The 13,139-nt window shown below is 39.2% G+C and overlaps 1 protein-coding gene across 2 annotated transcripts in view; it reads left to right on the top strand.

Moving 5' to 3' along the window:
* LOC145780933 (phosphatidylinositol phosphatase PTPRQ-like) overlaps positions 1 to 13,139 on the top strand; it is a 64,798-nt gene that overhangs the window by 50,414 nt on the left and 1,245 nt on the right. For both annotated transcript variants that reach the window (XM_082592607.1, XM_082592608.1), the window contains 6 exons: positions 1,108 to 1,184; positions 5,135 to 5,263; positions 5,487 to 5,606; positions 7,509 to 7,657; positions 8,457 to 8,592; positions 10,489 to 10,564. In XM_082592607.1, the coding sequence (XP_082448733.1) occupies positions 1,108 to 1,184; positions 5,135 to 5,263; positions 5,487 to 5,606; positions 7,509 to 7,657; positions 8,457 to 8,592; positions 10,489 to 10,564 (687 nt within the window). The remainder of the gene's footprint in view (positions 1 to 1,107; positions 1,185 to 5,134; positions 5,264 to 5,486; positions 5,607 to 7,508; positions 7,658 to 8,456; positions 8,593 to 10,488; positions 10,565 to 13,139) is intronic.

Below are 13,139 nucleotides of genomic sequence, written 5' to 3'. Positions count from 1 at the left end.
GAAAGTGAAAGAGAGAAAAAGTGAAAGAGAGAGAGAAAGAGAGAGAAAGTGAGAGAAAGTGAGAGAAGTGAGAGAAAGTGAGAGAAAGTGAAGGAAAGTGAGGGAAAGGGAGAGAAAGTGAGAGAAAGTGAGTGAAAGTTAGTGAAAGTGAGTGAAAGTGAGAGAGAGAGAGAGAAGAGAAATAACTTTATTTTCCAAACAGATGCTATTATTGTTCCGTACACAATAAGCTTACATCACAATACATATAATTCATAACATAGAGGAACGCATAAGTATGCTCAGTGCTGAATAATTCAATCTGATCGGCCAGGAGCAGCGAAAGATTATTTGGTCATCTATTCAGCTGCTCCCAACTTGTTATATTAGCAAAACGAAAGTAAATTGAAGAAGCACTCAAAATGACTACGATGTGTCAGTGACATCTTTAGTAAAATCTTTGTATAAGTAGGCTAAGTTGTTTTTGGTGCAGGAGATTGATATGTAGGTTAAGTAGTGTACTTTTAATTTATCACTGAAGGCTTTGATGTTGGAAAGTTTGAGTAATTCGTGTGGAATTTCATTACAAACTGTTGCATCTTGAACTTTTAGGTTTGGGCTTGATTTCTTCGTTTTAACTCTTGGCAAAGAATAATTGCTCTGTTGAGAGGATCTTGGTTGGTTGGTTTTTGAATCTTTATCCTCGGCCTGACAAAGCCTTGATAGGTTATTCCTGGTAGTTTCGCATGTAGAGGCTCTTGACACAGTGCCGGTTACCGAGAATGGCAGAGTGAAATTTTCTGGTTGTTGAAGTGTTGCCGGGAAATTATTCCATTCACTAAGTACCGCTGAATGGAGAGCAGTCCTGGAATGCGTTGCTCAAGCGCACACCCCGAGAGTCGAACTTGCGCCGCGTAATCTTGAGCCGGGCGCGTAATCTTGTGTTATGGTAATGTATTTCACTTTGTGTTTGGAAGTATCCAGTCAAAATTGATAGCAGATGTTCACTTTTGTATTTAAACATGATTTTCATGTTTATGGATGAGGTGTACGGGTAGTACATAACACATCATCACAAATAAAAGGCTGCAAACTAAATCGCTCAATACAATATCCTTGTCATTTTAGATGATCAGTTCCGCGTGAGACTGGAGGGCAATTCATCGATCGAAGGAGCGAACTACATCAACGCCAGTTATCTGCCGGTACGTCTGACTGCCAGTTTTGTGTAACAATGCCGAAGGAGCAACGTCGCTTGCAGACGCATGCGTTCTTGCTCGAATATAGATCTGAACACACTAATCACAATTCTTAACCTCTTGTTTCTCGCCTGCTTTGCAAGTTGACTGTTGAAGGGGTGTGGCGTTTTTGGGTCAAATTCCACCAGCTGTTGCGTGTGATCCTCTGGTGCTATTTCACCAGGCATTGCTTTGGTGGTTAAAAAAATCATTTGTCTATAACAGTGGTTCTCAACTGGGGGTCCGCGGACCCCTTGGGGTCCGCGAAGCGATTTCAGGGGGTCCGTGAAAGCTTGCGAGTTTGCAGCATGATTGATAAATTACGAAATGTAAAAATTGGTTGGTTGTGCTTTATTTGTGTATTAGGCTACCGTGATTTTCAAACTGTACTTCCCAACGAACCGGTGCGATGTCCTTTGAAAGTTCAAAGGTTTGGTTTCTAACTAAAAAAATATCATATAAATGAATTAATTTTTTAATAAGGCTATGTTCAACTTAATTTTTTTGAGACAGTAGTCTATTGGTCAATGCTTAACTAGAAATACAAACGTTGGTCAGCAGTCTATCACCACTCACAGTTTTGCGATGACAAAGATTATAACGAATTAATATTGATTAGAAACGAAAAAAGGAAGAAATTGTTTGTAACGGTCGCAAAATTCTATTGATTTTTGATAAAATTTATAGAAACACATTAAATCAACATAATTATAGATTATATAGCCTACTGATTTTTAATGTGCCAACATAAAGCTCATAACATAATTTCTCTAATGTCATCAATAGTCATAAGTGTGTCGCGAGTTCACCACATTCTTTTAAGTGTGTCATTTCGAAACTCATAAAACATTTGATTCCATTATAATTATACGAAAAGCGATGCACCAAAATTTCAGATAAAATTTTTTGGGGGTCCGCGACCGCTTCGAAGGTACCAAAAGGGGTCCGCCAAAACAAAAAGGTTGAGAACCACTGGTCTATAAGTTTAAAAAGTCAATATTCCAACATTTGGTTTGTTTAACTTGATATTTCACTTTTTCGAAGGCACATAAAAACGACCATTTTTCTTATCTTGCCGTTTAATTATCGCGCTGATCCGATTTTATGCAAAGGTCTGGATAACAACAAGCTCGCTCAAACGCACGAAGTGTGCGTGCTCAAGCTCACACATTGTAATGATGAAGGTTGATAGCTCTAGAGCAAATCTTACATTGCGCTTCAGTTCTTAAATATAGTCACAGCCAGAGTAATATTTCTGAACGAATTTGAACCAAAAATCGCATTTTTTATATATTTTTTGCCATCCATAAATGCTTTTCGAAACTCATAAGCCAGCTCCTAATTTTATGAAACGAAGCTTCTCATAAGTTACACCTTATTGGCGAGGCTGTTTACTCTTCGTTTGTGTAAGTTTACAATTGGGTTTGGAGAATGAGTGTTTTTATCAGGGATAAGGCAATTGAGTGAACTGTTGAAATTACATGAAATTGCTAATTTCAAATTAGATGATTTTAGAATTGTGGTTCTTGTCAAGTCTTTTGGGTTGTGCTGCAGCACGTTTGTAAATATGACTGATGTATGACATCCACTAGAAATACATATATAGGCTACATAAAAAAAATGCGAATGTTAGTTTTATAGAAGATTGTGTCAACTAATAACACGCTTTCAGTCTACCTTCATCGAAACAATGCAATAAGAAAGTGAGGCCTAAATAAAAGAAACCTTTTTTTAGTGTTAGTTGCAACGTCCAAAGAAGAAACATTTGTGATTCACTGACAAAGTAGTTCCGTAGTATATTTGTTTTGTACTTTTTCATGTCTTTGCTCGAAGGAAGATTTCCTGTTGCAGCCCTTCGTGTTTTACACGTTAATATGCTGGTTGAAACAATTGATTTCAATACTTTGTAGGCTACATGCTATTTTGATCGTAGTTTACCATTCCTTGTGGATCTAATAATGCAAAACACGTATTATTCCTTCTAACTAACATCTTTCTGTTCACTGGCTTGTTATATTGTAGCGCATTGTGTTATTGAGGGCAAACCAAACAATCAAAAACTCAGTGATGCGCCTTTCTCGTTACTCACATTGATGCAAGAAGTGATTATGAGCTTATCGCTTGTAAGCGTAAAGGTATTAGTTTTACGCATTGCTAGAAGTTGACCTGAAACAGTACAAAATTACCAAAATTTCTCTTGAATTTACAAAAAAAGCATAACTTTTACCTTCAAATTTTACGCCATCAGATCCGCCTATAGCAATTTTGGGAAAAGTAAAAAAAAAACAAGTGCATGGCATTGCTCTGCTTCTAATAATCAAAGGAAATGTTAAGGAGGACAAGTTTGGTCCCCTTTTGCAGAACAAAAGATTAAGCGTTTCTCATCGGGCTGCACAGTGCTACTAAGCTTATAGAAACAATCGGGTTTTCCTTATTGACAATAAACAGCGATGAACCATCTCCAGCCAATTGACTTAAAACGCTAAACAGACGACATCATCGCTTTTATTTGCAGCCTGTACCGAATAGGCCACTGTTTAAAAACTAAAACAATCAAAAAAAATGTGTTTGACGTTTTCTCAAGTCAATAAACTTCAAAACTGAACCTTGAGGACGTTCATGACAAGTTGATGCTTTTCATGCTTGGAATTGTTTGTTGTTGTAACGTTTGTGTTTGTTTGAAGGATGCCCCGAAAGCTCAGTTGGTTAGCGCGTGACTTCGTGAAACGAAGAAGCTTCAAGATCAATCAGCGCTGATTCGACTCTCGGGGTGTGCACCTGAGCAACACATTCTAAGGACTGCTCTCCATTCAGCGGCATCTAATGGATGGAATAATTCCCCGGTAACAAGCCTTCAGCAATCGGAAACTTCACTCTGTCAATCTCGGTAACCGGCCCTGCGTCAAGAGCCTCTACAAGCATGCGAAACTGCCAGGAATAACCAATCAAGGCTTTGACAGTCCGAGAATAAAGATTCAAAACCAACCGATGCTATCCTTAAAAGCGAGTGTTGCCAGTTGCTAGTTCAACATTACAACAGAACAATACCTGCCGAGTGCAACATTTGCAAATTCTCTATTTTTTTCACTACCTTTCCAACAACCCTTTTATCAAACATTTTGAATTGTTTTGGAATTCACTTTTCAATTCTATTTCTTTTACACTTGACCTCTGCGATGAAGTGCTAATTGGTTTTCGCACCGACACATTTGGTCATGTATGATACTGTCACGATTTCTTTCTATCTCTTACCAGGAAAAAGACTTGGAAAGGTTCAATGACGTAGTTTAATGGGATATTACCGAAAAGCAGTCAATCAAATGGTCGGATAGTTCTACTAATAAGATGATAAACGAAAATTCTTGAAGGACTTTAACGAAGTTCACTCACAGCTTCTCATGTAACTCTAATTTCGATCACAGTTTATATCAGCACCAACTCTCATTTACTTGTATTCAATTACTTCAACTCTCAATCAACAATAATCTCTGCACCTATTACCAACTACTACAACAACAATCTACAACTCTCATAATAATTACGCAAATTACCCCACTATTTATAACAGGTTGTTTGGTCTAGTAACTTCGAGAAGGTTACGTAATGTTACATCATAACAAACAACATCTGGCAATTGTGAAAAACAAAAGAATACTCCAGTCTCACACGTCCACAAAATGTCCTGGAAATACGTCACATAATAAAGATTTCGCAATCAGAGGTTACCACAGGACAGTAACCGATAATAACATATCGCTCAAAAATTTTACAATCAAAACAGCACGTTCGGTCAAGATACAAAGCAGCCCGTCGCGAGGCCTTGCACATTGATTGTGACAGATACAAATATTCTATTTCCATCTTGATGCAATTTTCGGTAATGTGATGTTTTAAAGTAAGTGGTCACCGTCATCCAGGGCCAGCGTTCTGCGGATCAATTCATCGCCACCCAGACTCCTCTCGAACATACAAAGAAGGACTTCTGGCGGATGGTGTGGGAGAGGGGAACAACCATCATTGCTATGATGGGAAACGATGGAAAGACGGTTTGTTCTAGAATAAGGATCCTTTCAATTTGTGACGTAAAATCAATCAATCGGAAATCAAGCTAAAAACGTTAAATGTGATGTAGGTCTGCAAGTTTTTGTAGTTATGGTGTTGTTTGTAAATTATTTACAAAACTGTCGTCGAAACATCCCAATTATACTTACAGTTCTTTTACTACAATTAAAAATACTTGAGCAACATCTTAGTTTGTTTCGTATTTAGAAGCGTGAAGGAGCGTTCTGGCCTCAGAAGAAGACCGAACATTTTGGTTTTGTGTCAGTGCAACTGATTGGGGAAGATCTCCAACCTGATTGGACAGTTCGTCACTTGATTGCCCACGTGGTACGATGATTTTATGTTGAATAACTTACCATAAATTTCTAAACAATTTTGTGTGTTAGAGTTATATGGAAAGATCTTTATAGTCACTCAGTCATTTATCTTTGTTTGGATGCAAAACAAAACGCACATCAAGGAAGAGAAAACATACAGCTTGCATCCAGTGAGAGAGTGCGAAAGACTGTGGTCCTGGGTAGTCGTGAGGGGTCATCAGTTTGCACTCTCTCGATGTAGTGTTTCGCTTGGCACTGCTTCTAGAATCGTCGACACCAAATTGTTGGATCCAAAAAAGCTTGAGCGATGGAATTAAGACATCCAAACCATCGAGTGTTCACACTCAAGCCACAAAGAATAGAGCATCATCAAAAACCTCACTGGGCGAGGTGATTGCAGCACATTGTACTCATCAATGTCCAGTTTATTTTAGTACCACTGCGTTTCTACTAGTGCAAATCGGGGTCTGTAAGATGAAGAATCGCATGGCACCCCGCCTTGTCGCAACGGAAGTGTCTGCCCTCTTGCGAGTGGAAACACCAAAATACCGCATTGACGATGCCTCAACCACCTAAAAACTGGCATTGGCAGGTGTAAAACGTTGGTCCTACACTGGAGTATTCCTTAGGAATCACAAGTTGCAAATGCACACAGGAGCAGACCATGCAACATCTACTCAAATGCCCGGTCCAACAAGCAAAATGCTCTGCACAAGATTTGGCCAAGTTCTACTGTAGAGCAAGAGCTTGCGTGATGCTCTGGGCTACGGCCTTGAGACACACGAAGAAGATCAGCAGATTTGCGTCATCGGTGGATATTCCATTGTTGACGTATTCAACCCTTGAAGAAGCATAACTACAAAATAAAGGTGAATGTCACCAGCATGAAAGCATGGAGTCAAACTACAAGATGTCTCCAACCATGATGGCGATGTTTGAGCCTCTGGGGCTGAAAGTTTATCCTTTTACTACCCAAAATTCATGATGTTCCCGGACTAAACTGGAAGGCTACTAGAGAGCAGCCAGTCTTTGGTTTCATTATCCAAGACAAGCAGATCTTCCACTCCGTTAGGTGGCTTGAAGGTGGTGCAGTCATTGATGATGTGGTCTGCGATCTGTTCCTCGGCACCACATTCACAGGAGGAGGAAGAGGCCATTCCCCATTGGTGCATGGTTGAGCGGAAAAGCCCGACGCCCGTACGGAGACGGTTGAGGCGCACTCATGCCTGTCTTTATAGTGTCAGGCTGATGGGGAGTGTGTCGGCGTCGGAGATGAATGAATAGAGTCTGCTGGTGTTTGACTTACTTTCGGAGTTTCATTTATCGTCCGCCCAAGTATTGGCAGAAATGTCTTCTTCATCAGCTTCGTTGGTCAGAAGCCGAGCGGCTGGCACAAATGGGTGTCTTGATTTCAGTCGACGGGGGTGCTCGTTTGGGGGAGAAGAGATCTTGTAGTGGAGAAGATTGTTGGGCTCGAATGCCCGTTGACCCAGAGACAGACTGGCTTCTTCGCGACGAAGCTCAGCAGGTTGGATGCCAGCTAGAATGGGGAGATTGTCCAATAGTGTGGGACGGGTGTACGGTCGATTGGTCGACAGGACGTTTGGTCGACAAGACATTTGGTCGACAGGACGCTAGGTCGACAGAACGATTCATTTTAGGGTTAGGGTTAGAGTTAGGGTTAGGGTTAAGGTTAGTTAACTAACCCTAAAATGAATCGTTCTGTCGACCTAACGTTATGTCGACCAATCGACTCAATATGTCAATCACACTATAGTGATACATTCTCATGTGACCAATCGTGATGGCGATATATTCTCATGTAGATGCGCAACTCAACAGCAAGGAAACATCGAAATGGGGAACTCCCCTCGTCTCTTTGCTTTTTATTTTACTTTCTGTTTCTTTCCAGCACGGCCAGTCAAGGAATGTGACAATGTTCCACATGAACAACTGGCCAGGGTCTGGCATGCCAGGTGGTGTTCAAGTTGTGTTGAAGTTTGTTAATGCGATTCGATTGGAGAGGAAAAAGAACGATCGCCCTCTAGTCGTAGTATGCAGGTGGGGCAGTGTTTATAATGTTTGTCATATTGCTCATGGTGAAAAATCAGTGACTTTGTTGGAAAGTTTCGTTAGATGTGGGTTGGTGAAATACAGCCAGTTCCGCTGAGACGCAATCGTTTGGTGTTAAGAATAGTGTTCGTTATGACTGAGTTTCTGCCTAATGGGCTGCCAAGCGAGTTTAGCGATGGTTCAACAAAATTTTATTTTAACTTTTATTATAAAGAAACCATCGATCAAGTAGAACTAACATATTTTTCTCACCGACCCATGACGCTCCATTTTGGAGCCGAAGCCGTCTACAGATCCCAGTGAGAGCCACTGGCGTGACCAATGGCCATTGTACTATTCATTCATTCATTGTCAGCCATTTTTATTCCACTGCAGGATGAAGGCCTTCCCCATATCTTTATAATTTTGTCTGTCTTTGCACGTTTGTGTCCAGTGTTTGTCGAATTGGTAGAGTTCGTCTCGCCATCTTGTTTTCTGTTTCCCTCGTTTGCGTTTATTGTCAAGCGGTATCCAGTCTATCCGGTATTGTACTATAAGGAGCTTTGAATAATCATCTCAGGACCCTCAATCCAGTAATTTTGATGTATTTTCTTCATTTTACGACATAGCCTACAATGTTGCCTTTATCAATTTTGCAAACTTCTCCATATCAAGTGCTCCACTAAAGTAACAAGTGTTTCGACAAGGATGCTTCTAATTATTGTTTTATAGGTGATCACCACCGATGTTGTGATTCCATTATTTAGTAATTTTTTGTGAAACCTATATCTTTCTCATATTCGAGCAGCAGTGGAAGTGGTCGTTCAGGGGTGTTCATTTCACTTTACCGCATGTTGGGAGATCTTAACCTCAAGCCGTATGTGGATTGCTTTGGGGTGGTGGCAGCTATGCGACGCTATAGACCATACATGGTTCAAACATTGGTAAGAACTAAAATACTGTGATTTCAGATATTATTTAACTTTTTTATTAAACTTCACTTAAACTGATATTATTTATCTTAACTTTTTTAAACTTTTCAATCTGCATCAGCTCGGTGGTTCCGTGCCTGACTCTAGATCAAACGGCGCTAGTTCGGCTCTTGGGGTGTGCACTTGAGTAACGCACGTTAAGGACTGCTGTCCATTCAGCGGCACCTAATGGATGGAATAATTCCTTGGCAACCACACTTCAATAAACATCGAATACTCCACTCTGTCAATCTCCATGACCGGATTCAAAGCCTCTACAAGTATGCGAAACTGCCAGGATTAAGCTCTGCAAGAGGCTTTCCCAGTCCGAGGATAAAGATTAATAATGACAATCAATCATGCAGAGAAGTTTAAACCCAATGCCATCAACAATTTCGTTTGAAAGAAATCATTTCGATCTAGTTTCAAAACTGCAGAACTGCAGACTCGGAAGCAGAAAGGAAATGAACAAAGACTTGGAGACGTCATCGCTAATATCAAGTTAATGTCAATAAGTAATGACTTCGGATGCCTCCACATCATCCCATAAGCACACGTTCCCACAAGTACACGTTCCCATAAGCACACGTTTCCATAAGCACACGTATGCACGTCCCCATAAGCACATCACCTCGTGCCTGCTTTTTCCGCATGATTTTGTCACATCACATCAAAACCATTTATTTCAATGTTCACGTCAAACTATGATCCTCTCTGTCAAAAGGCAACGAAGATAATAAGTACAAATAAGAAAAACAACTTTTCCAGAAAATTGTGCAACTGTGTCTCTGTAAACAGAAAAAACAAAATAACTTTAACGGATTTAACATAATGTATAGCACAAAAAATATATATAACACAATTAACAAACTCTAACGTTTTCGACACGTACTTGTGTCCTCATCAGGAATTACAAATATGCAATACACATAAAATGAAAATTTTAAAATAAATCTGACTATGCACTATAACTGCAGCGACATTCCGGACTGAAAAGCTCAAACTCAACCAGTGATTCAAGAATGATTACGAGAAAATAACACGGTGGGAAACAGATCATATGAAGAGTAAAATATAAGCATGTGACAACAACTAGATCACACACAAAAGGAAAGACGAGCCATGGGCAAATAATTGCCTGTTGAGAAACGGATTATTACGTTTAATTCTTAGGGCTGCCATGGTCTGGTATTCAGATTTGCCTCGAGAAATGATTTTGAATTGGTCGATCGAGGCATTGTTAGTTACACAAGAGACGATGTGCTCTTTAATTGCATTTTTAGTTGTTAAATTTGTGTTTAAGTCCGGAGTGTCGTTACAGTTACAGTGCAGTCAGATTTATCTTAGAATTTTCATTTCATTTATATTGCAGATTTGTATTTCTTGATGAGGACACACGTACGTGTCAAAAACGTTAGAGTTTGTTAATTGTGTTAATTTTTTGTGTGTAATATGTTATGTTAAAGTTGGTTTGTTTTGTCTGTTTATGGTTCAACAAGACGAACTCTCTACCAAAGCTTCATGTGTCTCATAGACTGAGACGGTGGTGCTTCTTGTAGGGGTCGTTGTAGGTTGGTTGGTTGGTTTTGAATCTTTATCCTCGGACTGACAAAGCCTTGTTGAAAAAGCTAATTGAACTTATATTAATAATAAAATGATCATGGTAAGGTTGTATTATACCCCGGTTGACAATTGCAGAGAACAACAATTATTACAGCGGGATGGGAATCGTGGCAGAGAATAATGTTATAAAAAAACATGATGTTTCACAAGGGGTTCTTTACTATGGTTATGAAATTATTTTCTATAGCTAATTTCTTGTCTGGTTGCATTATGGTGAAAAGATGTAAACATTGTATATGTGGCCAGAGCGAGTACGAGTTGATCCATCGATGCATGCTTGATGCTGTCACCACCAGGCTGCATGAGAAGAGAGCGCCCACTGGTGAGTGATGTCTACTTGACAAACTTCCTTTACAACTAGAAGTTAAAGCTTTTTTATCGAACTATGCAACTAATTATCTGGATAAATTGTCTTTTATTCCTGTCAGCTTGATTACTGTTTTCCTTTTGAAAATTTTATTTTTCAAAATGAAGAACATAACATAAATAACATCTAAAAATCTTTCGATGGATGTCAACACATATTTTGTCCTCGTCAGCCTCATTTACATCATTCTGCGATATTCATATAAAAAATAAAGTTTAAGACCAATGTGACTATGCACCACCACAAACGTTGCGTCTGAGCCGAGCAGCTGAAACTCAACAATTGACACAAATTCTTTCTATTAAGGAAACACTTCAATTTAGTTCAGCAGGCCATAGCCCTCAAGACGGCCGTACGCATTTTTCTCTAGAGCAGCGTACTATTCATAATCATTAGAGAAATCAAGGAAAGTAGTCGAAGGGGCACCACTCTGCAATCGAGAGCATGTATCTTGCCAGACACAGCCACATGCTTTTCAGCGGTGTCGAACCGCATCTCTCACCACTCGGCTATGCAGCCGACAAGCCAGCCAGCTATACAAGTAAACAACACGGCGATAAACAGGTCACATGACGTGTTAAATACAAGCAAATGATTAGAAAATGCAAAAAGGAAACGACGATCCACAGGCAAACAATTGCTTGTTTAAAAACTGATAATGAGGTTTGATACTCAAGGCTTCCATGATTTTTGTTTTAATTTCAGATCTGCCTCAGGAGATCATTTTAAATTGTTTTAATCGAGCCATTGTTAGTGTCACGATTTCTTTCTATCTCTTACCAGGAAAAAGACTTGGAAAGGTTCAATGACGTAGTTTAATGGGATATAACCGAAAAGCAGTCAATCAAATGGTCGGATAGTTCTACTAATAAGATGATAAACGAAAATTCTTGAAGGACTTTAACGAAGTTCACTCACAGCTTCTCATGTAACTCTAATTTCGATCACAGTTTATATCAGCACCAACTCTCATTTACTTGTATTCAATTACTTCAACTCTCAATCAACAATAATCTCTGCACCTATTACCAACTACTACAACAACAATCTACAACTCTCATAATAATTACGCAAATTACACCACTATTTATAGCAGGTTGTTTTGTCTAGTAACTTCGAGAAGGTTACGTAATGTTACAGAACTCATTGTTCTGTCAAGTTGCATTACACGTAAACATCTTTGTGACGTCATAAACTCTGCACCTGGCAAAACATGAGAAGCAAGCAAAAGAAGCTTCCAGATTTTCACGTAGGGTAGAATGTTCTGGAAATGCGTCACATTATAAAGATTTCGCATTCAGACATCACTACAGAACAGTATAGTAACATATGGCATAAGAATTTTACAATTAAAAATAGTACGCTCGGTCAAGACAAAATGTAGCCTGTCGTGAGGCTTGCATATTGATTGTGACAATTAGTACACGCCACGTATGAGACAATGTGTTCTAATTTCGATTTTGTTAGTTAGATGTGTGTTAAGACGCCCTATTATAAAATGTCCTTGTCAACAAGTGTCTGGTTTACATACGCTTGCATTGTTTGCGTCACGCATCAATTGAACTTTGCGTGACGTGAACCAGGAAAGTTAATCAGGCTCAGTTCGGTTTGTTTTTATTTCTGACCATCACAACGAAAAACGATATATGACAAACATAGCAGAGGTCTAGAAAAAGGTAGAAGCGACAAAACGCGGACGTTAAAACATGCAGGATACTAAAGCAGAACAATCAGTTTATAAGGTGGCACGGTCGCAGCACCTTAGTGAACGCTTATCAAAGCAAACAGATTGAATCAAATTATTCAACCTCCAACGAAACCACAAACGAAACAAATTTAAAGCATTGTCATGTTTCGTAACGTCAGTTTTGCGTTAGAAGTATTCAAAATCATGTACAGCACAAGATGCTTCATTTTCTTGATGTACAGCACAATAACTGTAGACGATTTTAAATGCTCGTCTTATATGTGCCACTAACTCGCTACCATGCTCGTGCAAACTATTATGGGAGATGTGTCACCAACGGGTCATTTTTCACATATTTGTTATTTTCTGTCTATACAATGCTCATGCGTCCTCCTTTTTTGGCATAACAGTAGGTCACATACCCTGGTATATTCAGCCAAAAAAGTTTTTTAATTTTCCAACTACTAACTGCCGAAAAATAACTTTTAAATGATAATAAAAAGTGCCCCGTTGGTCAAACCCCTATACGACCAACGGGCCACTGCTATTCGACCAACGGGTCACTTCTACTTGGCAAAAAGCTGATGCACTGGTGCTTATTTTGGACTATTTAATACACGAACAACATACAAACAACACAACAACATAAGCAACAAGCACTAGAAATATGCATTTATTATGAAATTTCATTTCATATTCAATTCAATTTCATAATATGAGATTTAAGTGTTTTTGGTGTTTATTTTACTCTTTTTAAATCTCATATTTTTCTAAAGTTGCAGAAAACTTTAAGATATCAGACAGGTGTTTGTAGATGCCACGGGTGTTGGTGCAGTACGGTAG

The sequence above is a fragment of the Aplidium turbinatum genome, chromosome 12 (genome assembly GCF_918807975.1).
Source record: "Aplidium turbinatum chromosome 12, kaAplTurb1.1, whole genome shotgun sequence".
Classification (NCBI taxonomy): domain Eukaryota; kingdom Metazoa; phylum Chordata; class Ascidiacea; order Aplousobranchia; family Polyclinidae; genus Aplidium; species Aplidium turbinatum.
The sequence above is the reverse complement of the archived record's forward strand: the minus strand, read 5'-3'. Positions and strand labels throughout refer to the sequence as shown.